The sequence below is a fragment of the Leptonychotes weddellii genome, chromosome 16, assembly GCF_054177405.1.
Source record: "Leptonychotes weddellii isolate Sample4059 chromosome 16, ASM5417740v2, whole genome shotgun sequence".
In the NCBI taxonomy this organism is placed as follows: Eukaryota; Metazoa; Chordata; class Mammalia; order Carnivora; family Phocidae; genus Leptonychotes; species Leptonychotes weddellii.
Window position 1 is genome coordinate 30240557 of NC_138384.1, and position 27055 is coordinate 30267611.

Here is a 27055-nt window from a genome sequence, read left to right on the forward strand (position 1 = left end):
CCACAAGGACAGGATGTCTTGAACCACCAGTGTTCTTGGCATCTTCTACCTTCTTCATCATCATCCTTCTACCTGGGGAGGCCCTGGCTTACTCTGAGACTCCGTTTCCTCGCTAGGGCGAGTGGCCCTGGGCACAGGCTGGGGAGGACACTTGAGCTCCTGATTCTCAGGCCTCGCTCACGTGCTCAGTGCTGCGGACAGCACGTGTCCCTGCTGGTCCTCCCAGCTCTGACCTCTGGAGCCAGGGGCTCTCCGTGTCCCTGAGACCCTGTGACCACCACACTCAGGGTCTCCTGGGGAGAAGGGGGCTCACTGACTACGCTGATCCCAGCTTCTCCCCTGCTTCCCCCAGCCCCGAATCAGCCTCTGATGCTTTGGTGATGGTGCACATGGGGCTTCATTTTACACCCTCCTCCTCCCCGGACCTCTCCCCTCCGGGAAGCAGATGCCTGTGGCCGGGAGTCGGGGCACCGCGGCTCTGGGCGTGCCTGGAGCTGGGCCTGGCAGGTCCTAGAGTCCCAGGTCCCTGGGCCACCCCTCACGGTGACCTGTCTTCTCTGCAGCCGCTGATGCCTTTCTCGGCCCCGGGGCTGCCTGCGGGCAACCAGACGAGCCCGAGGCCTGGGAGCAACATGTGCGGGCTCCTCCCGGTGAGTGCAGCCGGGCCCTGGCCCAGACTGCTGGGCCCCGCGTGCCCCCGCTGGGCCCTGCTCCTGCGCAGTGCCCCGCCTGAGTGCAGGAGGCCATGGGGTGCGGGGGAGCGGAGTCCAGCCCCTCCCAGGAGATGGAGAGAGCAAGGCCCAGCCGGGGCCGAGGTGGCCTCTGATCCCGGAGGACACAGGGCCTTCGGGGCCGGGGCTGCTTCATCCAAGGCGCGAGGAGGGGCCCCGAGAGGTTGACTGGTTGGCCTCATGGGTGGTGGAGCCATGACTGGCCTCAGGCAGGCCGACAGCAGAAGCCAGGTCTGGGGAGCCCCGATGCGCAGCAGCGGAGGGTGGGGGACTTCCGCGGGCCGTGGTGAATTTTGAGCTGGTCTCTGAAGGACAGAAAGGTTCTGGGACAGGGAGAAAAGCTGAGGCACGCAATGGGAGCCCGCAGGGCTTCAGGCGGTGGTGTCGTGGGGAGGCGCGGGGACAGCTGAGACACGGAGCCGGAGGTAGGTTTGATCCAGATCGGGGGTGGGGACGGAGCCTGAGTGCCAGGAGAGAGAGCTTGGTCTCTCTTTGGGGGGCAGTGGGGAGCCACAGCATGATCTTGAGCGGGAGAGGAACACGGGCAGCGATGTCCTTTCGGAAGGGCAAGCTCGGGGCAGAACTGGAGGCGGGGAGGCTGTTCAGGGGTGTGCGTACTGCTGCTCTCACCTTTGTCACATCCACAGGCCACTGCAGTTGTAGTTACTTTTTTCCCCTCCCTTCAGTGAGTTCACCTGCCATAAGTAGAAGTAAAAATAGAGTAAAAACAACGCGATGCTCGAAAGTTCTAGACTGTGTGGTCTGCTCTTTGCTAAGAAGGGAGGTCATCAAGGCTGAGAGCAGTGTTGCAGATGCGCTGGCCCTTCACGCCCCTCCCCCCGCCCGCGCCGGAAAGGGGCCCCGTCCTGGTGACCTGGGTCCAGGAGCTGCCTCATGGTGAGCGACACCCCCCATCACCCCAGTATTACACCTGTAGCTGCATCCTCGCCTTTGTCGCTTGCTCGGTCTTCCTGCGGATGAGCCTGGAGCTGAAGGTCGTGCTCTTGACCGTGGCCTTGGTGGCCTACCTGGTGCTCTTCAACATCTCCCCGTGCTGGCAGTCGGACTGCTGTGGCCACGTTGTGGACAACCTCACCGAGACCAACGGGACCCTCAGGTGGGGCCCGAAGCACCCTGTCCCCCTGCCCGTCTCGAGTGTGGTCCGTGGGGTGTCACGTTGAACCCTGCTGTGCTGGCCTTCACAGTGCCATTGGCCTGGACACCTGGGGGCTGGGCCGGCAGGTGGCACGGTCTCCATTTTACAGGAGGGGACGTGATGGTCCCAGGTCCGTACACTCAGAGCTGGAGTGTCACTCATCTGCAGGTTCTCTGGGGGACATCCCGAGACCCCCGGAGGCTTCCTGGATCCTCCTGTCTCTACGCCATTCTTGGGGTGCGGGGGGGGGAGGCTTCGGCTCTAGCCTGGTCCCCCTCCTTGAGCCGTGTCCCGGATCTCCAGAGTTCTGGAAACAACAGTGGTCTCCGGTCTGTCCCTGGACTGGTGGCTGAGCCCTGTGGCGTGGGAAGGGATGGTGTGTGTGTGCTTCTGGGGGCTCTCGGCCCCAGGTGGGTTGAGGAGAGGGACCTGGCTCCCCTTAAATTTGGGGGCCCAGAACAAAATCTGCTCCCCTGGGTTTGCTGACAGCTGCAGTCCCTGACTTGGAGGAGTGCTTGGCTGTCCCCTCACCTGCCTGGAGTGCTTTTCCTTCAGACGTCACTTCAGTGAGGCCTCCCCCACCTCCCAGTCAGACCATCTTCTCTTGTCACCCCGAAGTCGCTTGTTTCGTGTCTGTGCCCTGAGGATGTGAGCTGAGGGCAGCCGTCTGTCCCGGGCTCGCGTCGGAGGGCCGGGCACAATCGACTCTGGCCTTTCCCCTTCGTGTCCCGCAGCTCCCCGTTCTGTGTGTGGAAGGACGCGAAGGCGATGACCAATTTCTACCTGGTTCTGTTCTACGTCACCCTCCTCATGCTCTCCAGACAGGTAGGGCCCCGTGCTCAGCGGCGGGGGTGGGGTTGGGGGGGGGCGGGACACAACCGGGCCGGGGCATCTGCAGATTTGGGGCTGCATGGGAGACAGAGCCCAGTACGGAAACCCTGGTCCCCGGGTCCTCACCTCCCCACATCCCCTCCCCTCAGGACACCAGTGACATTTGGTCACGTGGGTCACTTGGAGAACCGAGTCCCGGCTCACTGGCATTCTGAGGCCACGGGGAGGTGGCCGTTGAGCTGGGGACATTAGCCGGGGACACAGGGTGGAAGCACTGAGGGGCTGGCTCAGCAGGCCCCGGGGCGACACGTGTGTCCTCGTGTCCCTGCTCACGGCGGCCAGGACACCGATGTTGCCCGTTGTCCGCAGATTGACTACTACTGCCGCTTGGACTGTTTGTGGAAGAAGAAGTTCAAGAAGGAACACGAGGAGTTTGAAACCATGGAGAATGTGAACCGCCTTCTTCTGGAGAATGTCTTGCCAGCCCACGTGGCCGCTCACTTCATTGGTGACAAGTTAAATGAGGTGTGGTGCCGGCGGGCGCTGGGTGGCCCCGGGTAGGGAGAGACGGAGGGTACCTGGGGCCCGCACTTCTGGGGGCCGCGGGGCCGCCCGCGGGCGGGTGGTTTGGGCACCAGCTGCATGTCCAGGCCTCTGTGGTCCGGACGGTCCGTGCGGATGAGAATGTGCGTGGTTCACGGGTTCCGTGCCGCAGCATTTTACGGAAGAGGACCCAGGTCCCCTGACTGTGACCTTGGCCCACCCCGCGGGGCTCTCAGCGTCAGCCCCGGGACCCAGGGTAGCGCCGAGTCAGAACCACCCTGAGCCCGCCCCAACCAGTGCACTCAGATGAGAGTCTCAGGCGTAAGGCAGGCCGAGCGACACTCGCGTTGCGCCCCCGGCCCCTGAAAGTTTTGTGGGACGGCCGAGGGGCCACGTCCCTGTGCTTGCTTGTCCCCCGGCACGGCCTGCTGGCACAAGGTCGTCTTCTGCCCGCCCCCATCCAGGACTGGTACCATCAGTCCTACGACTGCGTGTGTGTCATGTTCGCGTCCGTGCCGGACTTCAAAGTCTTCTACACGGAGTGCGACGTCAACAAGGAGGGGCTGGAGTGTCTGCGCCTGCTGAACGAGATCATTGCCGACTTCGACGAGGTTCGGGCAGGGTGCGGGCCCCCCAGATCGGGAGAGGGACGCATGCGCCTTTCTCTGTGTTTCTCTCAGTAAGTGCTTTGTTACCTTCTCTGCGAGGGGCAGCCAGCTCAGGTCAGATGAGGGTCCTTGAAGAAGGCAGTGGTGCCCTTACCTGTGGTTTGCTGGCCGCGTGAGCAGATGACCCCCCTTCCCGACACATGGCCAGGAGGTTGGTAGTGGCCGAACGCCGTGTCACAGCGTCCCCGTCATGTGCCTCGCTTCACCTCATCACCAGGAGAAGGAGGAGGAACGAACGCAGTACAGGAAGAGTTTTTTTTTTTTTTTTAAAGATTTTTATTTATTTATTTATTTAACAGAGATAGAGAGCACAAGTAGGCAGAGCGGCAGACAGAGGGAGAAGGAGAAGCAGGCTCTCCGCCAAGCAGGGAGCCCGATGCGGGGCTCGATCCCAGGACCCCGGGATCATGACCCGAGCTGAAGGCAGCCGCTTAACCGACCGAGCCACTCAGGCGCCCCGTACAGGAAGAGTTTTTGAGAGAGGGACCCTTCACGTAATTTTTATCAGGGCGCATGGTTCTGTTGTAACCTTTCACCGTGCCTGATTTCTAACTAAACCTCATCACAGGCGAGTTCGTGGGCGAGAGAGCACACGCTGTGGAGGGCTCGGGACCCTGCGGTGCCAGGCAGCCACTGGGGTCTGGGAGTGGGTAAGGGAGTGCTGTAGTTTGATTCCCAGCCAAGCCCACGCTGCCAACTCTTCCAGAGGAAGTCCATCGGTTTGGACTTCATTTTTTTTTTTTTAAGATTTTATTTATTTGATAGAGACAGCAAAAGAGGGAACACAAGCAGGGGGAGTGGGAGAGGGAGAAGCAGGCTTCCTGCTCAGGGAGCCCGATGTGGGGCTCGATCCCTGGGATCGGGACCTGAGCCGAAGGCCAACGACTGAGCCACCCAGGCATCCCTTAATTTTTTTTTTAAGGATTTACTTACAGCACACAAGCAGGGGGCAGGGGCACAGGGAGAGGGAGAGAGAATCTTAAGCAGGCTCTACGCTCAGCACGGAGCCCGATGTGGGGCTCGATCCCAGGACCCTGAGATCATGACCTGAGCTGAAACCACGGGTCAGATGCTTAACTGACTGAGCCACCCACGCGCTCCTTGGATTTCGTTCTTAGCTGCAAACATTCGACATTCCTGGGTAGATCCTGTTGGGCTGTGCTTGCTCCTTAAGAACGAGAGTCCTGACGCAAACGGGAGGACCGGCAGCAGGGACAGAACCAGAGGCCTCGTCCCTGCGTGGACTCGGCTGTCCACTCACAAGGGAAGGCCGAACGTGAGAAATGTCGGCATTAGGAGCAGTGGCGGGAGGGACCCCACCCCTTCTCAGAGCTCGGGGTGTCCCTTTGTCCCGCAGCTGCTTCTAAAGCCCAAGTTCAGCAGCGTGGAGAAGATCAAGACCATCGGCAGCACATACATGGCAGCCGCAGGGCTCAGCAGCCCCTCAGGGACTGAGAACCAGGTACTGAGCTGAGCTGGTGGCCTCACGTCCCAGTCCCCCACTAGGGGGATTCAGCAGGTCCCAGGCCCGTCCTATGAGGGAGGGGCAGAGGACCTCGCGGCCCAGCCTCCTGGCCGCCTGACACCCAGTGCAGGCGGGAAGTCGGGGCAGGGGACCCGCGGCCCCCGTGCGCAGCGCTCTGTCCCGCAGGACCTGGAGCGGCAGCATGCGCACATCGGCATCATGGTGGACTTCAGCATCGCCCTGATGAGCAAGCTGGACGGCATCAACCGGCATTCTTTCAACTCCTTCCGCCTCCGAGTTGGTGAGGGCCCAGAGAGCGGGGCCAGGCTCGGGGAGGGTGGCTGGGCCCGTGCCTCCTGGCAAGCGCATGCTCAAGCCTGATGGTGCACTTCACTGTCTAGCGGGAAAGCCTTGAGAACACCCTCTCGGCCTTGCAACGCTGGCGACAGGGCAATTACTCTTCCTTGGCATTCTGTTTATAAAGTTAGCTTTGGAAGTTGTGAGTAGATAGGAACAGAACCCTACAGAAAATGGAGAACCCCCAAATCACCTTCTGTAAACCTTACAACATCCTGAGAACAAAGCCAAGTTACTGACCTAACTACCCCGTGTTAGCTGCAGGGCTGGTGCTCACAGCCTGTTTGTTCTTGGTTGGGAGATGAGCAGATACTAGAAAAGTGCTAACCGCAGCCCAACTTCTGGAGCAAGCAGCCGGAAGAGGGCTGCCCAGGGGTGCCTCTCGCGCACCCCAAATGAGCACTCCTGTCACGGGCTTGGGAAGCCCCCTCTAGCCATTTCAGCTGTTGGTCGGTGTTTTCTGTGGCTGCTGCTAAGGGCAGAGCCTGAGGCTTGGCCTCCCTGACCCAACCGCAAATGTTCCCTCCAGGCATAAACCACGGGCCCGTGATTGCTGGAGTGATTGGGGCACGAAAGCCTCAGTATGACATCTGGGGAAACACGGTCAACGTTGCCAGCCGGATGGAGAGCACTGGAGAACTTGGCAAGATCCAGGTACAACCCAGCTGGGGAACCTATGACCACAGGGGGAGGAACTTCCCAGAGGCGCAGGGACCCGGGCATCGGTCAGCAATGTGACTCCAGCCCTGATGTGCTTGAGGGACACCAGACCTGTGTGCTGCTTGGGGCTGGTTTCTGCCTGACCCCCCACAGCAGGTATTCTTCCTGCTTCCCAAGACTGTTGGCCTTTTCTTTTCAGGTTACTGAAGAAACATGCACCATCCTCCAGGGACTAGGTTATTCTTGCGAGTGCCGGGGACTGATCAACGTCAAAGGCAAAGGCGAGCTGAGGACTTACTTTGTCTGTACAGACACTGCCAAGTTCCAAGGATTGGGACTCAACTGAGGGCTTCTGGTAGGTGCAGAACATGCTGGCAGCGGATTTCCTTCCCTGAGGCAAGCCAAGGGGAGCACTCAGCCACACGCCAGTCACAAAGGCATTCCAAGGGTTTGGCTATGTGGAGCTTCCTCGGATTTGTGCTAGAGGATTCCTGGGAACATGCATCAGACCCTCACCTGAGGCAACCACGGAGCCTTGCCACCCACAGGCAGCCAGGACCTCTGTGCCGTCCGAGTCTGCACCACAGCTTCTAGACAGCGTGGACAGGCTCACTCACGAGGTTCGGATGCTCAGTCCCCTCGGGGCTGTGGCGATCTCGGAGCATGAGCCATACATACCCTGCCTGGCCTGCGAGCTGCACACGCGGGCCCGGTCTTTTCTAGGTACAGAACTAGGACAAGTTGTCCAGGACGGGCTGGGTACTCCTTTCTGCCCCAGCGGATCAGCCACAGGATTCTGCATTGCTCACACAGGCATTTCGGTAAATAGAGCTGATAAGGCTGTTTTCAATCTGTGGTTTCATGCAGCAGGGAGGAAAAACCACAGCGGGCACCTGCTACCTCTTGTCATCTCTGGCGTGTCTGTTTTAAATGGCTATACTATTGGTGGAGGTTTTATCCTTTTTAATGAGTTCTTAGATGCTAGACAAAGTCTCTTCCCTCCAGCGTACTGTCTTTTTAACCACTGACACGGAAGGAGAACCTACCGTCCAGTGTCCGGGGGTTGGGCCTGGAGTGTGGCTCACGGCAAGAAGGCAGGCGGTGGCGTGGCCCAGGAAATGAGGCACCACCTCCTACCCCCTCCCCGACTGCTCCCCCGTGTGTGGGGCTCTCCCCTGCAGTCTTCCGCTAAATCTTCGCTTCTGTGGTGGAAAGGAATGGAATCTGTGCAGACAGGACGCAGGCAACCTGTAGCACTTCTTTTCTTTTCTTTAGTCCTCACACCTAACTTGAAGAGCTTCAAAACGAAAAGCTTCTGCTCCACATGAGCGTGCAAAGAGGTTCCCGTATGTGGGAAGCCAGCCCGCTCGGAAATGCTGGGCTGGTCTTGCTCTGAACCGCATGAATCAAGGCAAGTGCGAAATGCCAGGTCCGCGAGATGCATCTCACAGCACTTCAATTTTCAAAGACTCAGAAGTTGGCTTGAGTTGTGTTTCCAGGTGAGAAGGAACCAAACTGCCCATTCCTTTTTCTGGATCAGCTTTGCTGCCTCATCAGCAGTGCGCGCCCGGGGTTTCTCACACAGCTGCATTTCACTGCAGAGCAGGGATTCCCAGCTCGGGGTCCTCCGGGAACCCCCAGCCATTACAGGAAATCTTGCATATGGGAAGCTTCAAAAGCGGACACAGGGTTGCAGCCAAGGGCAGGGAGGACTGAAGGTGAACCCGCTGTCTGCTCGGGCCATGTCTGCGGCTTATCAGCCTGAGAAGGGGCTTATCTCGTTTGCCCAGAGGAGCCGGATGCGCTAGCGGCTGAGGCTTGCGTGTCACTGGGAGAGAGATGAATGAATTACAGGAACTTGCTGTACAAAGGAATTTTATGGCAAAAATGCTGTTAAGGGATAACCTCACTTAAAAACTGCTTTTCTGCACCAACTTTTCATATAAAGGGCTGGTGTCGGGTGAGTACTACACCGCGACCCGGACACTTAAATCGGCAGCGACCAGGGCCGCTCAGCAGGGCTCTCCTCGGAGGTCAGGAAGGTTCTGTCACGGATACGATACTGGACACACCTAAGCATGCTGGGTCTCTCTGAGGTGGGCCTACTTCTACTCTTGCAATATTAAATTACTTTTTTCCTCCAGCAACAGAAATCCAGTCCTCTCTTTTTATTTCCAATTCAAGCACGGTGCTCTGATAAGCACATTTTGGGAAGTTTTGAGTTTCTGATGTGCCGACTATCGTGTGGAACGGACCCTAAAAGGCACCTGCAGTCACGTTTGCTCAGTGTGTTTTCCAGGGGCCGGGCCCCTTCCTCACAGGTGTCATTCTGTTTGTTTTATGACAGGACAAGTATCTTTTCTAACACTGACCTTTCCTAGGGGTCACGGGCCGGCGTGAAGGGGGCCTCCCCGACTCTAGTGAAAGTCACACCTGAAGTTTTCTGGTTTACTCATTAAGAAAATTAAATAAGATCATTAATCACTGTATACATGGTGTATATAATACGTCATGTCCAAAAACAGGTTTTGAGAAGGTACATCCGAATAACTAGGAATAACTCTGTATACTGAATATTTATAGATCTGTAACATTTGTTTCAAAATGTTATACTTCATTTTTATAAAGTACCAGTGTTTCTACTTTGTTTAGCCTTTCATATATTCAATCAGCAATTTGGAAAAACAAGTGTTTTGAATTTCAGTTTTCTTGGTCTGTTTAAGAAAATCACTGCCTGAATTATAATCGAAAGATTAAAATTATTAAACTCTAAAAAAACTTGATAAAATACGTAACTGGGGGCGCCTGGGTGGCTCAGATGGTTAAGCGTCTGCCTTCGGCTTAGGTCATGATCTCAGGGTCCTGGGATCGAGTCCCGCATCGGGCTTCCTGCTCCTTGGGAGCCTGCTTCTCCCTCTGCCTCTCTCTGTCTCTCATGAATAAATAAATAAAATCTTATAAAAAAAAAAATACATAACTGAACAATTTTGAAGTTCTTTTGGCATACGATTTTTAGTAGGTTTTTAAGACTGGGTCGTCTTGGAGAATCAGTTTTCCTTCACCCCACTTGTTCTTGCTAAATCTTCGTTTTTAAAGTCAGGAAAATAAAAACGCTTCCACCTGGCGGGGGGGCGGGGGAGATGAAGGGGGGGGGGGTCTTACAAAGCAGAGTTCCCTGAAGCAGGCTGCCGTGTGGTGCCTGGTTATGGAAGAGAACCTCATGTCTCCTGGTCTCCATTATCTGCTCAAGCAGCCGACCTTTGTATTTCAGATAAAAGTAGAGGACTCTCAGTTCAGGGGACACGCTGAGGCACAGGTGGCCCGGGAGAAACAGTAAACAGAAACGTAAACTTTCCTTTAAGCTCTGTGATTCCCTAAGTGACCTTCTCAAAAATGGAAAAAAATAAACCAAACGGGACCACCAGACAGGTTAGTACTATGAAACTCCTGGTGTGATGTTGGGGGGTTGGGGGAGAGAGAGGGTGGCATGGGGAGGTACGTCACCTCATCCTTCTACAGGAGGACATCATTCCCATCAGGTATGCAGGGGACATACACTTAAAGTAATTTCAGAATCTACTAGTATTTGTTTTCATGGTATAACGATGGAAAATCTCACTGGATGGGGATTTTAGAGAAGCGTCTGAGCTCCGGTCCCGTGTGTGCCCTAAGGAAGTAGCGCTGTCATTCTGACCCACTGTGCCCAGGCCCACTCCGGATGGCAACAGGTCAGAGTCCGTCCTAGTCCTTCCTCACGAAGACCTTCTTTGAATAAATCATCTAGGTGAAATCTGTAAGTCGGAACTCTTTGGTTTAATTTCTTTAACGAGGAGTTCTGACAAATGTGGTAAAATGAGAGAGTTCAATTATTTGGGGGCCTTGCTGCTTTAACGAAGGGTCCTGAAAAGGCTGTTTTATTTCCTAAGTGTTTCTCTATCACCTCAGCCCTGGGGAAAGGTCAAGAGCGACTCAGCTGACAGCACAACACAGCTCATAGTCCCAGGCTCAGCTTTATTACCTAATACAAGTCCAATCTCTGGAACATTAAAATTAATTGTTCCAAAGTTTAATTAAAAACACAATTTACAAATATTTTATATCTTCTGAAAAGCATTTCCAAGTTAAGAATGAAAAAAATATGTACAGAATATATAATGAAATACCAGTGAGCTTCAAATCCCATTGGGTCCACACTCGGCAACATCAGTCTTTTTCGGTTCTTCAAAATCTGAAAGGAAAAGTTACGGCCTCATTCAGCACTTTTTCCCTTTTAATTAAAAAGTAAAGGTATCATCCAGAAGAATAAGTGCTGACAGCCCTTCTTTACCAAGGTTAAAGACTAGATTTACTACCAGGGTATCATTGTAGGGTTTTTTTTGCAAATGTGTCAAATCTTTATTTCCTTTACGTCTTGTCTAAAGAATTAATAAAAAGTTTATACAGCATCAACATGCAGAGACAAAAATCTTTCCAATATTACTCGAGGGGAGAGGACTGATGTTCCTTTTACTCACAACAGTCCTCCATCCTCCCAGACACACAGGGCACATACCTTCCGTTAAATCTACAAAGTTGTTTTCCATGATGGGGGAGGGGATGGAAATCCCCATTGCTTTTCGAACTCCATACGTGCTGACAATGTCGCCCGGAGTGACTTGCTGCGCAAGTTCTTTCAGATTGTTGGTTACCTGTTCAGCTAGAGAGAAGAAAAGAAAAACAGTTCTAGGTTAAAACGTGGTTCCTTTACATGATAATAAACAAAAATCAAAAGACCAATAGGAAGTTGACCCTGGAACACCAGGGGTTGGAGCTGTGCTGGTCCACAGATATATAGATTTTTTTTTTTTTTTTTTGTGGATAAATACAGGACTGTAAACCTATTCTCTTCATCTTTAACATTTTCTTTTCTTTAGCTTTACTGTAAGAAACAGTATGGAATACATGTGACGTACAAAATATGTCTTAGTTGACTGTAGGTAAGGCTTCCAGTCAACAGAAGGCTATTACAGTAAAGTTTGAGGGGAGTCAAAAATTACACGTGGATTTTCAACTGCGAGGGACGGGGGAGGAGGGAGGTCAGTTGGTACCCCCAACCCCCACATTGTTCAAAAAAGAAACCATCCATGGTTCACTTCAGCTCTGCTGACAGTGGTATCACTTCTCAGAAGGTTCTCCCTTTAAGTATCCCCCGGTTCTCCTCTTACCGGAGGCGTAACATACCAAGATGCATTTCCCTGTAAGAGGGACCCAAGAGACAGATCATGTTGGGAGGGGGTCTGGTGCTCAGACGCTCGTTCTGGGCTTCCTGGAGCTCTCGGAGCAATCTGGTGGTCTCATCAAGTTTCCTCTGGAACATTTCAGCTTCTGTGTGGTACGAAGAAAAACACACTAATAAATAAATAAAATCTTTAAAAAAAAAAAAAAGAAAAACACACTAAAGAAAACACGAACACACTTGTGTTTGATCTTGTGCAGTAAAGGGAGTCCTATGCTCTGGGGTTTTGCTACTTATTGGCTAGTCTTCTCTCCTCAATGAAATTAATACCAGAAACATGCTTCACTCTTCACAGAAGCACGGCCAGCCAAGATCTTCCTGTGGTGAACGGCTATGTCAATCTGGACTAATGTGACATTAAATCGTGACTGCCCGGGTCATGAAGTGACACACCTTCAGAGTCAAAAACTTCAACAGGAGCACCAAAATTTGTTACTGCTTTCAGTGCTGTGAGCCGGTCCTGATTACTGGAATCTAAACGCCCTGCTGGCTCTATTTCGGTAATCTGCTTTAAAAAAAAAAAAAGGAATTATTTGGGTTTGCTAGAATGAGAAATCATTAAGATGGTTTGTGTTTACAGGCCAAGTTATTCCACCTATTTACTTTGGAGTTACAATTTTGATACCTACAAAACCGTCTTCCCAGAATACTTGCAAAGTGCCATTCCCCAGTCCGGGCCAAACACCATCCACAAACACATACTTTCCGTTCCTGAAATAATGTGTCTTACAAAACACCCATCCTTTGTTCCATCTGGCAGCCACTCTAAAGATGAAAGGAACGAGAGCCTTGGTACTGCCTACGCCACGAAGAGCTTCTGGTTGACTGGGACGATGCCTCCTGTTTCCAAGGCTCACAGGCCATACTTTGGCCCCCAGTGCGGATGCTTGCACTCCCACAGTAGAGCTCGAGCATGAGATACTTCCTGGGTCACCTCCCGGCCCCAAAGCCAGGCTGTCAGTATTACATGGGAGAAACAAAATCCTAAAATGGGTGGAGTTGTATTTTTGGAATGACGAGACTCAGAGTTTCCATAACCTCAACGCTGCTTTTGAGGAAGAGATGAGCCCAGATAACAAGCCACCAGAAATTAATGGTTCCATTTAGACGCTGGGCATTGCATTCCAGATATTTATGTGAACCCCCGATCTCTCTACCTACTTATGGCTAAGAGTGTGTGGGGAGAAACTCTCGGTATATACTTACGGCTTGCCATCTGCGGGACCCCCACCACCCTACTTTTTACCCAGCCTCCTTTCCCATTCTCAAGATTTCTTGCGTTCCTGCCCCCTCACTAAGCACACGACCTTGCTGGAACCTCATTCCTTGCAAACATGGTTCTGTGGGTACCATTCCCACCTACATCTATCCTTCCTTGACCTCATCTTCAAGTTCTCCTTCCCCTCAGTTACTGGGCTCACATCCATCTGCCCTCACGTCCCTGCTTCCTCCACTCATTTAGCTCTCTGCCACCTACCTCTGTCCCCATCATTTTGCTGACCCTGCTCTGATGGTTACAAATGATAGCCTCCACTCTCCTCTCGCTGGGCTCCTTCTTGCAGGTCGTTCTTTTCGTGGTTCTTCTACCTCACCTACTGGGCTTCTCCAAGGTTCTGTCCTTCAGCCTTTACCCAGTGTTCTCTCTGGACAATCTCGTTCACTTGAATGACTATAGTGAAACTCTCCCTTTCCACCAACAACTTCCAGACCTGCACACCTGCAACCCAGATCTGGGAATCCCCCGCCGCCCCAACAACGTCCCCAATCACCCCTGTGTGGGACGTCGAGTACAGCTTCTCTCCCTGCTGGAGGGGAGCTCCTTTCCCCACACTTTGATGGGAGCTCACGATGCCATGAGGTACCTCACGCACCAGGTCCTGTGGACCTGACTTCTACTGTACTTGTCTTTACTGTGTTGCCATGCTCGTCAGTGTTTTGCTCAGACAAGCCCCAGAGCTCTTTGGGTCCCCTCCTCCAGCCCCTCTCCCCTCCACGTTTCCTCAGAGCTTCCTGTCTTCTGGGGTAAAATCTCAGCTTCTCGGCACTGCCTGTAGCCCCTCTGTCGTCAGGGCCTCACCTGTGCGGGCCTCCCCACCTCCCCTCCTCTGCCCAGGCACCCCGTGCTCACACGCCGACTGCGCTCTCTGCACACGGGCCCCTCCCGCCCACGTCCGCTTCTGTCACTATACATGCAGTTTCGGCCCCCTTCCCACCGCCTGCTGGGAGAATGTCTCTTCACCTTTCCAGGCCCAGCTGGCCCAGCACGCACTCTGTGAGGGCCGCCTCGGCCATGCAGAGCAGCTGGCCTCTGCAACCCGCACTCCTGCAACATGTGCAGCATTTACGCCGTGCGGTCCCCGGGGCTGGCCCCCAGGCTCCCATGCTTGTGTGCTGCCCTAGCTGCTGCCCCGCCACCCCCCCCTGCAGAGAGTGCTTTAATTTACGGAGATACGCAATAAATAATGCTCTTTTAAAACAAAGTTTTATCACTTAGGCCTTTTAGCTTATCCTCCATTTAAATATTTTTTATGAAGAATAAAATATAATCACCTCCATTTCTTTTGCTGGGTCAAGGGTCCTAGTCTGGCCTTCATCTTCGGGTGATGGCTAGAAGTATAAAGACAAGCAGCTTTTTATTAAAAGATACATTAAAAGATGTAAATATCAAGGAAAATAAAAAAAAATATTAAGAGCTTCAAGGCAAGGAATAAGAATATGGATTACTGGAATTTTTTTAAACCTAAAACAAGTTAGATATAATAAGTTACATTTTTTTTTTTTTTTTTTTTAAGATTTTATTCATTTGACAGCGCGAGAGAAACAGAGCAGGAACACAAGCAGGGGGAGTGGGAGAGAGAGAAGCAGGCTTCCCGCCGAGCAGGGAGCCTGATGCAGGGCTCGATCCCAGGACCCTGGGATCATGACCTGAGCCGAAGGCAGACGCTTAATGACTGAGCCACCCAGGCGCCCCCATAAGTGGCATTTTGAGAGTATTTGTGAGTCAAGAGTACCTATTACTGGTAACTTCAAGAATGATCTGTGTCTGAGCAAAAAGCTATACATATATATATATGAAGGTACCTGGTAAATAGCAGAGAAGTGCCTACTAAATGGAGTCGGTTTTCAACGACAGGTAAATCTATGGCAAGGAGAAAATAGGAGGCACTCTAGGGACTAATTTGCATTAAGAGAGCAATATTCTCGGATAGCAGAGGATTACCGTAAAATATTCAAATGCTATGGAGAATGTGAAAGCTTCCCATAATCCTAGCCGTCAGAGATCACGCATACCTGAACAACAGGCAAATGTATTGTGCCCGAAAATCAATAATGATGTGATTTTTTTTGAAAGGTTGTATTATGATTTTTTAACCAATTCCCAATTTTTTTATATTATAAACAATGTATCCTTACATGTAACTTTTTTTTAATTTTCTAAGATACAGTCTGAGAACTGCTGGATCAGTGGACAGAGAAACTTTAGATCTGAAATCTACTGCCCTACCAACCAAATGAAAGCTATTCAATTTTAGCTCAAAACTATTAATTCAGATTGTTGGGAGGGTCAGAGGAAAAATATTTCTGAACAGATGAGAAGTGGCATGTTTTTTAGGTCACGTGAGGAAAGCCGTTCCTGCGCGAAGCCTGCATGTACAGCAATTCTCACTGAACGTGAGGTGCTGACTCAGCACTGCTGAGAGTCACCCCAGGGACTGGCAGCCACGTGCGGCAGAGGACAAGGTGGCAGCAGCCACAGCCCTCAGGAAGAGCTAGGACCCCCAGAGACACAGAGTTCTTCTAACTGTGGTGACAAGGACATTCTGGAGCTCGACTCTCTTCTACTTATCAGGAGGAACATTTTCTGGTTCTAATCTTGGAGCCGAGGGTGTGAATTATTCCAGATGATGAACTATGTCCGACTGGACTGGAGACAGGTTACAAGTGTTAATGACAGAGCAAAGCGGAAGCTTCTTTTTTCCTTGTGGCCCCACCACTGTGTTGTTACTGAGTAATAAAGAAAAGAACATTCTCTATCATTTTAGTCAATTCAGTTCCAAGCCAGTGAGCGAGACTTCCTTTTTTGTTAAGGTACACAGCACCAGCTGACTTCTGAGTCGTCAACCCCATTCTGATTCCTACATTCCCAAGATTGGGAGATAATGACAGTCTCCTGGCCCTCACAGACCCTGGTAGCTGACTTACCCGTTTCCGTTCATTGTCCTCCACCCACAGTCCCCACCCAGGCTGGCCTGGCTTTTCAGGGGAATGCAGCTCAGCTGTCACCCTGGTGACTCCCATGGTTTCATAACACCGAGTGACTAATGCTAAGAGCCAATAATAAAGTACCCATTTCTTTAGCAGCCTTCTTACCATCTCCAACTCTTGCAGGGTTCTAGAATGGCCTCCTTTTGTTAAAACATCCAGTAAACTGTCTGCCATCACATAGGGATAATCCTGGCATGTGGCCAAAAACTCATGGATGCTGAAAGAGAGTGTGTTGGGAAAGTCACTTCCATATAAATCACCTCCGTCAGCTGAATCTTCCTATCCCAGCCAGCTGTTTCTGTCAGACACGCCTTAATTTACACGCCACGGTGTAAAATTTTCCGTCTAGGTACAACACCCTATTTATATATTTACCTTTATCATCTTGAGCGAACTAAACAATATCAAGAACTCAGAGACATGAAATGCTCCTGGGGAAACCTTCCAAGAGAAGTAAGACTCTCTCAATGACGGAGGCTCCAGGGCTCAGTCCTGGACTTGCTCCTGCCCTTCACTTCCTCCCTAAGGTGACCTTATTCACCTCAGGACTTACATGTGGACTAAGAGTCTCCAGGTTACACCTCCGGTTCGGACCACACCCCTTGGATATACACGAGTCTATCAGTGTTTCAGAAGAACGTGCCATTCTGGATACTGAAGAATTGGTCACTCACCTGAAATCACTGGGAAGATCAGAGTCTTCCCCATAGGCTGAATAGATCAGATCCGAATCGTCCTTGCTGATATTTGCAAATGTGGAGTCATAATGCGGAGCGTAAGAACTGTAGGGTCCGTAGTTCAAGTATAACACTGTGGACAGAAATCAAATACTACAGTACTGTTCTTTCACTTGCGTGTCAATCTAATTTCTGTTTTATTAAAGATCATTCCCTTCTAATTTTATTACCTCACTGACTGGTATAACAAATCCAAGGTAGCTATTTTCCCTCCCGGATCCTTGGGAAGTCACAACTCAAGTGACTTTTTCCCCACAAAGGAGAGACAGAGGAAAGAAAGCACAAAACTCATTTTGAATACTAATAGCTGATTTTTCAGTTTCTTCCCAAGTTAATAAAACAGCTGATTCATGTTGCAAAACTAGCACCAAGAGAGTTAAAGAAATGGTAATTATGCTTTTCTCCCCGCCAAATGCTTGAGCGAGGAGAGAAACATGAAGCCTTACCTGGAGTGACTTTGTTCCTTTTGTCTTCCTTGAACCCCTGCAAAGTATTCACTCCAGACTGAAGCCTTCCAGTTGTCATTCCCAGTCTCACAGGGCAGTAGCCTGGTTCTGAAACAAGAGCAGGCCTGGTGTGGGAGGTGCACGTGATAAGGAGCCCGGGGGGCGCTCTGTGGGCTGTCTGCACGCACACTGCTTCATGCTGTCTATATGACTCTGTCCAGGAGCCTGGGTGGCCCTTCGTGTACACCCATCTTTCACCCACGAAAATCTCAGCAAGGGAGGACTATAGCCAAGACCTAAACCTGGTCCTTTTCATTATGCTCTACTGCTTCTTGTAATTCTTTATAATCACGTTGCATTTCGCTTAAAAAAATTTAAGGATTTAAAGGTTGAAACTTTATTTTGATAGGAGTAAACCAGTAGAAAAGGTTAGCAAAAGACTAAGGAAAAACACCTGATTAAAGACAAGAACTCATAATCTATTCAGGAAAGACTGGTATCTACGACGCATGCTATTCCACCCTGGAACAGAGGCTGCGGCCACAGGTGACCACGGTGATAAAGTGAAAGCACTAGTGAGGAAGGTGGCACACCTAAATTGGGTCTTCTCTCCCTTTCAGCAAGCAGTCTGGAATTTGGCAGGAAGAAGGAGCTGAGAAGCAACAGGGGCAAAGCCTGCACCTTAGACCAGGATGCTGGCTTCTTGGGGGCTGCTGCCATGTGCGGAGCCAGCTGGGCCTGGGCCACGCTGACCCTGCCTCCAGCAGCCGGAAATGCAAGGCAGCAGAGCAAGGGCAGACAGACCGCTAGACACACAAAAAGGGGCAGATCTTAAGGTGTCCCCTAAATCATTAGTTGCATCCCTTCCCACCAAATTTCCACAATAGCTATACTAGAAAGCGCAATGTTCTCAGTCTGGCGGCACTTCCTTTGATCCAAGACCATATAAACTTCTACTATGCAAAGTTCGCATAAAAGCAAAAAGTGAGGTTTTCTCCGCCCTCCCCCCCGACGACACCAGTTCCTCTTCTTCTAAGTGAAGGAACTCCGCCGGCGTTTCGAGAGCGGAGTGCGATGCGCGAAGACACTGAGAGGCTCCCCGGTTAGCCCTCAAATGCATCCGGCTCTTCCCGGCTGCTTCGATGTCTCTTACCCCCAGCCCCTCACCCTCACTCACTTTTTTGGGACCAACTTAAGCATCACCTTGCTAAGGAATAAGGAAGCCTTCTCTGGCCCCCAGACACTAGACGGGTCCCTTCTGTTGTGTCCTGTCACAGCTGCCCTCTTCCAGGCAGACGAGCGGCAGCTCTTCACGCAGTGATTGGCGTTCGTGCCTCCATGCCCCACCCCACAGACAAGACGGGAAAGGACGCGTGCCTCCCGTTGTCCCCTACGACACACTGCGCTCCACTTCCAGCTCCCAGGCCTTGCCCGCAGCAAAACGGTAAGTCCTGGAGACTGTTCCCTGAAGTGTCATCATTCGTCTCCGTATGCCCAATGCTTGCTCTTGTAACGGCAGCAGGAAAATGGGTATTTACAAAATAACATTCTCACCTTTGCTTATCCTGACACATGACTCCCTCCCCCTCAGATGAATGACAAAAAGTTCTTCTTCTTACATCAAATTTCAAACTGGAATCCCTATACTATCGCCCTTAAAATACCATCTGAGAAAATAAAAATATGACCGGGGTTTCTAAAGTCATGCTTCCCAACCTTTACCAACTTTCTACCAGCCACAGTGGAAGACGTGGTGTCGTTATGCATGTTATTCCATCACTACTAAGGTACTACAGGGCATATATATTTGCTCTAGTCACTGAAATTTAAAAAGCCAAATTTATTATGTTATAATAAGAGGGTTTTGAGATACCTCCTGAAATAACTGAGCATACACACATAGTCTCTTAGAGCCAGAGCTAGAAATTACGTCATTTTTTGGCTTTAATGGTGGGTCTGGTATTCCAAGGACTTTGTATTTTAAAGAACAGTGGATCTCTATAGTACCTGCTTTAAGATGAGGTAAAGCCGGGCTAGGTATTAGCACAAAATACACAATGTCTAGCCAAGTTCTTTGGGGATGACGATACAGTCGGATTGCTCAGTATCAGGCTTGCTGTTTTAAAATGTCACCCAGACTACTGCTTGTTGCCAAACAGCAAGTTCATGCACATTCTGATCTGTGAACTTACCTCCTACAATGGGATCCACAGGATGGAGAAGCCCCAATGTTGTTGTTCCATCTGGTTTTCTCCTTTCAAATTCACACTGCAATGACCCAAAGTATTCAAATGTGGTAAACTGTTTTATATTTACCACATTCATATGCAAGTACGTGTACATATATATATCTCTCTCTCACACTAGAAAGCCTTAAATTTAGCCAAACCAATATTATGAGTTACTAGTGTTACACTTGGATACTGACTTTCCCACCTCGCTCCATACACACAGTGGCTAATGGGCTGCAGAAATGAAGGTTAGGGAAAACTCAGGCTGGTAAAGAGCTGTGCGGGGCCTTTGGGCCCCTCCGCTCTGCCCTCCCTATTGAAAAAGGAAGATACTGGAGACCAGGGGAGGGGAGTGACCTGTCGAAAGTCACGTATTAATCCATTTGGTTTTAAAACCAATGTGCTAAACAATGATTTCAAGAGACCAGAGTATAAATGTTCATTTTCCAAGTTTAGAACACATTAACATCACTAAAATCCAGTAACAGAGGAAAAGATTCATTATGTACTTTACAAATTATTATAATTTTCTTCTCTGGGTGTTGTACTGAACAGCTCTTTGGCAGGTATGGTATGGGTTAAAAGTGCACAAGCAATCTGAAAACTGCAAGCCCCAGACAACCAGACAGTAGGTAGTGAAAAGAATGAAAAAGCCCCGTCACCTGGCTATTAACAAGCCGCCTGGTCAGCTTTCCTCCGGATTCCTTAACGATGCGGTCAATCTGCTCCTGCTCTCTTTCTAAACTATTGCTCTTACATTTATCTTCAAGCATATCTTTGTCTTTCCTGAAAACATACATTAATACTAAGTAAAAAAAAAAAAAGATAAGATGAAAACATTAAAATGAATTCCAAAGAGGAGCACAACTCAACCGGAGGCATTTGCCCTACGGTCGCCAAGTACAGCTTTGTTCCTCGGGGGCCCGGGAGAGCCCGGAGCACGCTCATAGCAGGCCAGCCCAACAGCCTGCTTAGCTCTCGCCTTTGTGTGTCCAGCGCTATTTGTCTTGAGCATTTTTCTCAATACAGTCACACAAATGGACTCTACCTCAAACATATTTTGAAGGGGGAGGGACACATCATTTTCTTTTTAAAGTCCAGTTTCTAAATTTAAAATGAAATACATTTGGGGGCGCCTGCGTGGCTCAGTCGTTACACATCTGCCTTTGGCTCAGGTCATGATCCCAGGGTCCTGGGATCGAGCCCCACATCGGGCTCCCTGCTCAGTGGGAGGCCTGCTTCTCCCTCTCCCCCTGCTTGTGTTCCCTCTCTCGCTGTCTCTCTGTCAAATAAATAAAATCTTAAAAAAAAAAATACATTTGAATTGTACAAATCTTAGAAATACAATAAAAATATGTCACAAGTTTACTCTCTTTGCCTTACACCAGCAGAAATCCAGCCTACTCACTAGAACCCTCTTCCAGAGTTGACAGTGAGATGCGGGGCCTCAGGGCTGCTAGTGAGTCAGTAGTGTGACCAGGTGGCCACAGCTGTGTCCGGCCATGCCCGGGGCTGCCGGGGGGGGGGGGGGGCAGTACTGAGTTATCGCTCCTACCAGGTGATGTCTGGTGGAAAACACGCACACACCTCAGCAACAGCCCATCTGTTTAGGAAGTAGCTTCACCTGTAAATTTACGGTTTCAACCCCTTTATGGAATGAGGTAAAAAATACAGATTTTTTCTTAAACAGAGTTCTACTTCAATAAATTTCACTAATAATAAGTCCCTAAAGATAATTTATTGGTTTAACTACTTTCATAAGAATACACATTCAGAACTGTTTTCTGAACTATGTTTAAACAATTGCATATAATGCTTTGTAGGAGAAGGTGGGGATCATTATCACCGAAATGGACTTTCATGCCAAAAACCAACCAACCACGGGTAGACCTCTTCTCAAGGCAGGCACTGAACCAGGATTTTTCCCCCTTACTGGTCTGAAAAAGATAGTTTAACTTAAATATTCCAAAGATTTTTTACTTTTTGTTTTCTTTATTGGGACTCTTGAAGGCTTGCGCTTCAGTATCTCCAGAGTCTTCCCTTTCTCTTGGCCAGCAGCCGCTGTCCTCCCCACTCTGCGAGGTGTCTGTTCTATCTTTCTGCTTTCGACTTTTTTGCAAGTCTGCCATGAATTCTATGCTCTGCTTCAGGCTCTGAATTCTCTCCTAAAAATATTCAAGAATAGTCTCATTGCATATTTGTCATTAATTTTTAAAGTGATGCATTTCTTTCTCACAATGTGAGTTTGCACTTACTCTGTCATTAACTAGGGAAGAAAAGCAATTAAATGTAATTATACCAAGAGAGTATGTTTGGGAACCAGGGCAATACAGTCTATTCCTTCAATTCAGATAATTTCCAACGTAAGAGAATGCTTTTTAACTTGACTACATCATCAAAACGTTCACAGAGGAGAAAGCATGAATAAATACTAAGTATTCTTTGCAGTACTAACTTTAAAAAGGAGAATTTAGTTTAATAGCATGTTTAAATTTTGTATTTAACAGAATGGCTTATCTTTTGAAATTTAAGAATTATCAGGTATTTCAAAAGCTAGAGGATGTGAACATGTGAAGTACCCTTATACTCTGGTATCCTAGGATAACCACTGAGGACGCTGGCATTTTTCTCTGTGTGAAAACAACATGCTTCCAGGAGAATAAAAGGTTGCTAGCACAGTTTCTTTCCCAGAAAGTATAATGTTCTTACCAAAGAAGTCTTGTTTCTATTTTGTGAAACACGTACTTAATTTTCCACTGCATTGATATGCTGTGAAATTATCTTTGTGGTAAAGGGCTTGAGGTTTCTGGAGGCACATTTGTTTCTAGTGACTTCTGCTTTTTAACTCTGAGCACTGTCACTGGATAAAATATGGAGTGTAGTCTCCTTAGGGCTGCATGGCAACGCCAGGGAAGACTTTTGCAGAATAATAGAAACTGAGAACTGGAAAGGACCAGAGGTCATTCAAATAAGACAACATAGCCCAGAAATGCTAAATGCCTCACCTAAGGTCAGAGAACCAGTGACGAAGGCCAGGGCTCTGGGGTCCCATGAGGGGCCCTGTCTCATTACACTGCTGAATTAGCAATGCAGACCGTGAGAGCCTCCAGAACGCGGACCTGCTATTTTTACTGAACTTTTATTTTAAGGTAGTCTTATTATAACTATCCAAGTAATATATTTCATTGTAGACAAAGATTTGGGTAGAGGAGAAAATACAAACCTTGTTTATCATTATGCCAGTATTTCTCTAAGCATTACACATATTAGCTAATTAGAATTATACTGAATATTTGGTAACATGAATTTTTTTCATTAATAAATTACAATCATTTTCCCTCCATATCATTAAATACTCTTTAAAATGTTTTTAGTAAGTGTGTAGTATTTTATCCTGTGTACCATGGTCTAATTAATATTCCCCTATTAGACATTTAGATTATTTCAAGTTTCCACTATTACATATAAAAGTCTCATGAACGTCACTATAACTAAATCTCTTCAAGAATCTCTCCTTAGGATAAATTCCCAAAAGTGATACTGTATGTTAACTATATTGAAAAAAAAAAAAAAAAAATTCCTAGAAGTGGAAACACTAGGTCATCAGGCTTTTGATATTTACTGCCAAACTGCTCTCCAGAGAAGTTTTATCAATGTATATATCAGTGTTCGAAAGTTTCTCTGAATCCTTATCAAACTGAGTAGTATTTAAAAAAATTTGCCGATTTTAAAAAAATGTCTTATTTTAATACATACTTAAAAAATATTAGTGAGTATGATTATCTCTGGAACTTTTTATCGGCCATTTGTGTTTTCCCTTGTGTACGTCACTTAGGTAATTCCTTACCCAGCTCTATCTCTAGTACCTAAATCAGAAGCTCGCACACTGCAAGTATAAATGGTGTTAAATGAATGGGCTTAGATCATGAAGTTCTCAGTTATCTTTTTATTTCCACTCTAGAATTTTATAAAACAGAACCTACATTAAAAACATTTTGAAGTTTTTAAAAACGTAACACACACAAAATGAAAAGAATTAGAGAAATCTTCTAAATTTCAACACAAATCATTGGAAAAAGCTGGGTTTCATTTTACTTTGAAAAGTCTTTTTTTTTTTAAAAATAATTAAGATGTCTCCAAATCAGCATACTATTTATCAGTCCTCAATTTTGCAACATTAAACAGCTAAAAGGGCTGGACTCTGCCACAGCTACCACGCGGGTGCTTACACACGCATCAGGCACGGCCGCCTGGCCGCTAAGGTCTACCGAGGCGGAGCAAGGGCGCACAGCCTGCCCAAGTCACTCAGCGTCTCGAGGGCACAGCCAGGACTTGAACCTTGATTCTAAAGCCACCATGCTACAAACAGGAGTTGTACTATTTTGTTTGTAGTATAATGCAGCATTCTAGTATTTATCTAGGAGATCAAAAAAGTTATTCGACTATTTCCATTCTTTATAAAAATGTCTACCAATAGCCACTATTTGTGTGTCAATGAAAAAAATGATAAATGACTGCTCTACAATCTTTACACGGAACATTCAAAACCAGTGATCTTTTAAAAAGACACCATTCATGGAAAGGTGTGCTGGGCTCCCTTGGGAGTACCGCTATCAGAAGAGTTAACTCAAGAAGATCTAAATTTAAACATTTAAAAAATCACTGTTGTAAGGATCCCTCCCATTTAGGGTGGAGAGAACAGTCAACAGGAAGCTATAACACAGGATGGGTAGGGCTCCTCAACAGGAAGAGATCTGAAAAAAAGGAAGACAACAGAGAGAGAAAAGGGAAAGTGGAGAAGAAAGTTTATTTTCTGTACTTCCAGCCATCCCACCCCCAGTAAAATTCAAGAGATACTGGAATCTTTTGCATGTTATATTAACTACATTATTTGAAAAAAAAAGAAGATAATGATAAATCAAAGTTGATAAATTTACTTGGGATACTGCAAATTCAACTTTCTCCCAAAAATTTAATGTACATATTGTGGAGTGACTAAAGACTACATTTGCGGGATGCACATTTATTTCAAATGTAATTTGCAGATTTTTAAACCTGGAATATGGCGTGGGTCTGGATTCTGAGTCTTCCTGCAAAGAGTGGGATAAACATTTTATAGTCCCCTTTCCTTTGTAGATTTTGCCAAAGATGGGTACCTGGTTTACATTACAGTTTCTTATGTCTATAGGAAAGGGTAGGAACTGATGCTGTCTGTCTGAATATTAGGAATGCAAGAATACTCATCAACCCAAATGCTTTTCTTTGCCCAGTTAAATGGATCTGAGAATCTCTTAGAGCCAAGCACACACTCAGACATCTGCACACCAAGACAATTCTTTAAAACTGTGATACAGATGGTCACTGTAACAAGTGGGAAACCATGTGCATCTACACATGACTCATTCCTACTCTCCTTTAACTCCTCTGAGTCTGGGCCCAAGCTCTTCATTCTGATTTCTTTCTCATTCTTCCTGTCTTATACCTCCACTTGTCTCTTCTTCGAAAAATCCCTCTCCTGCCTTGCTCTCCTTTCTTGTAGTCTCCTGCCTACTTAGCTCTTAATGAGAGTCAGCACCCTAACACTGGCAATTATCTTGGGAGACTGCACTTTAAACCTTTAAACCACTTTAAACCATGTCTTCTCCAGACATGAGAACACCGAGGCCCAGCATGGTTCATGTCCTGCCCGAGGTCCACAAGTTAGAGCAAAGAGCTAAAACCAGAACTCCGACTTCCTGCCAGGATCACCTCCGTTAATTTCCCATCCTACTCAGAGCCATGAGTAAAACCTCAAAAGACACGACTTATCTTGTGAACTCTCCTTTTCTCCCAGCAGGTGCACAGCGAGCCCCTCAATTCCCCCCATCCCATCAGCAGTTGTTCTGAGACAGCACGTGTTCTTTTCTGCCACTAACCTCTCTTCGAATAAACTGTCATGTTTATGCCGTCTCATGAAGCTTGATGATGAAGTGTCCCTCCCACCTCAGCCACATTACTATGGTACCAGTTCTGGCCCTTCCAGGAGGAGTGCTCCTGCAGGGAGGTGGCAAAGAGCAGGGTACTGCTCACTGACATTTTCTTTGTCCTGGAAGGAGTTCCTGTGCTTCACCATCAGAGTCCATCCTTCAAAGGGAAGTAGAGAGCTTTCCCCCCAACAGGCCTCATAATTCATCTCACCAATCTTATCCTGGAATTCAGGGTGATGTTTCTTTCACAGCAAATATAAATCCATCTGGTGACTAACCAATTCAACAGCCTCTAAATAAATAATTAGTACTTATTTGTATCAATTCCAAATGAGAATTTCGTGTTTTAATTTTCTTTGTATGAAAACTTTTTTCATTTAATATTTCCTACTTTAATATAATCCGCCTATAAAACTAGTACTGTACTGGATCTCTATCACTCTAACCAAAAAACAAAGGTATACAGATTTTATAAGTTACTATTTATGACAAAGAATTTCCTTTACCTGGCTAAGAATTTTCATCCCTGAGTGCAATAGCTTCTTTGCAGCTTTATAATAAATGGTCTCGGGTTTGTTGTAAATCATAGCATTAGTACACATTAGTTTGAAGTTATCCTGCAGAGAGAATATTAAGGAGAAAAATGCATTTAAAACAAAACAAAGCAACCTTCTTGTCCCTGTTTGATGAAATCATACAGGTCCTCGAAAAATTAAAAAAGATAAAACAAAAACCCTATCCTTTTATTTCACTGTTTACTAAACAACATTAAAGCAATTTAGTGTGTTTTAAGACTCACTAACAAAAGCAGTACTGCTAAGTTAATTTAAATTTTGTACTACATTCCTTTCCAAATTCTTACATTTTTTATAATGAACAACATAAACCCTTAGATCCCAAGATGAAATTTTTAAATGGATTTCTTCACTATAATCTTACTGTACACAAAAAGAATTGGAAGAAAATACTTCTATTTAATAGAATAACATTTAAACTTTTTTTTTAGAGAGAGAGAAAGCGAGCGAGAGTGGGTGGGGGGAGAGATTAGGGGAATGGACAGAGAGGGAGAGAAAATCTGAAGCAGGCTCCTCACGCAGCGCAGAGCCTGGCTTGATCTCATGACCCCAAGATCATGACCTGAGCCAAAATCAAGAGTTGGACCTTTAACTGACTGAGCCACCCAGGCGGCCCTATAGAATAACCTTAACTAGAGTTCACATAATTAAAAAATATTACTCCTAGTTTTAAAACAAACATCTTAAGTTTCCATTTATGAATTAAATAATTTCAAATCTTTTTTTTTTTTTTTAAAGATTTTATTTATTTATTTGAGAGAGAGAATGAGATAGAGCATGACAGTGGGGAGGGTCAGGGGGAGAAGCAGACTCCCTGCTGAGCAGGGAGCCCGATGTGGGACTCGATCCCAGGACTCCAGGATCATGACCTGAGCCGAAGGCAGTCGCTTAACCAACTGAGCCACCCAGGCGCCCAATAATTTCAAATCTTGATGAAAACTGTGACAGGGCTAAATTATCACAATATTTTTTAGGAAATTCAAATTAACTGAGCAAAAATGTTAAAATATTTACACTAATTTTAAGTGTTTGGATACTATCATAAGCTAAACGTAATTTGCAGCATGCTGCAAAATCATGCCAATGTGAAATAAACCATACAACCTCAAAGAGTTGGAACATGTAACCAGAGTAGTCAAATTATCAAA

General features: G+C 47.8%; 2 protein-coding genes across 10 annotated transcripts in view; one reads left to right on the forward strand and one right to left on the reverse strand.

Annotated features, from left to right (window-relative positions):
* The window catches only part of ADCY7 (adenylate cyclase 7), a 53443-nt gene extending 44361 nt beyond the window's left edge, over positions 1-9082 (forward strand). For all 5 annotated transcript variants that reach the window (XM_081806604.1, XM_031024892.2, XM_081806602.1 and 2 more), the window contains 9 exons: positions 564-650; positions 1655-1848; positions 2622-2712; positions 3088-3243; positions 3726-3872; positions 5287-5391; positions 5581-5695; positions 6281-6405; positions 6611-9082. In XM_081806604.1, the coding sequence (XP_081662730.1) occupies positions 564-650; positions 1655-1848; positions 2622-2712; positions 3088-3243; positions 3726-3872; positions 5287-5391; positions 5581-5695; positions 6281-6405; positions 6611-6757 (1167 nt within the window). In that variant the 3' untranslated portion in view covers positions 6758-9082. The remainder of the gene's footprint in view (positions 1-563; positions 651-1654; positions 1849-2621; positions 2713-3087; positions 3244-3725; positions 3873-5286; positions 5392-5580; positions 5696-6280; positions 6406-6610) is intronic.
* Positions 9083-10402: 1320 nt separating this feature from the next.
* The window catches only part of BRD7 (bromodomain containing 7), a 34722-nt gene continuing 18069 nt past the window's right edge, over positions 10403-27055 (reverse strand). The window contains exons 6-17 of one of the 5 annotated variants that reach the window (XM_081806607.1): positions 25839-25949; positions 21347-21531; positions 20029-20152; positions 19328-19403; positions 17136-17243; positions 16627-16762; positions 16058-16169; positions 14237-14293; positions 12080-12194; positions 11632-11775; positions 10964-11107; positions 10403-10639 (exon numbers count right to left, since the gene is read on the reverse strand). In XM_081806607.1, coding sequence (XP_081662733.1) covers positions 10584-10639; positions 10964-11107; positions 11632-11775; positions 12080-12194; positions 14237-14293; positions 16058-16169; positions 16627-16762; positions 17136-17243; positions 19328-19403; positions 20029-20152; positions 21347-21531; positions 25839-25949 — 1368 coding nt within the window. In that variant the 3' untranslated portion in view covers positions 10403-10583. Of the gene's footprint in view, positions 10640-10768; positions 11108-11615; positions 11776-12079; positions 12195-14236; positions 14294-16057; positions 16170-16626; positions 16763-17135; positions 17244-19327; positions 19404-20028; positions 20153-21346; positions 21532-25838; positions 25950-27055 lie in introns of those variants that run through there. The other 4 variants (XM_081806608.1, XM_081806606.1, XM_081806605.1 and 1 more) reach the window with 4 other exon arrangements.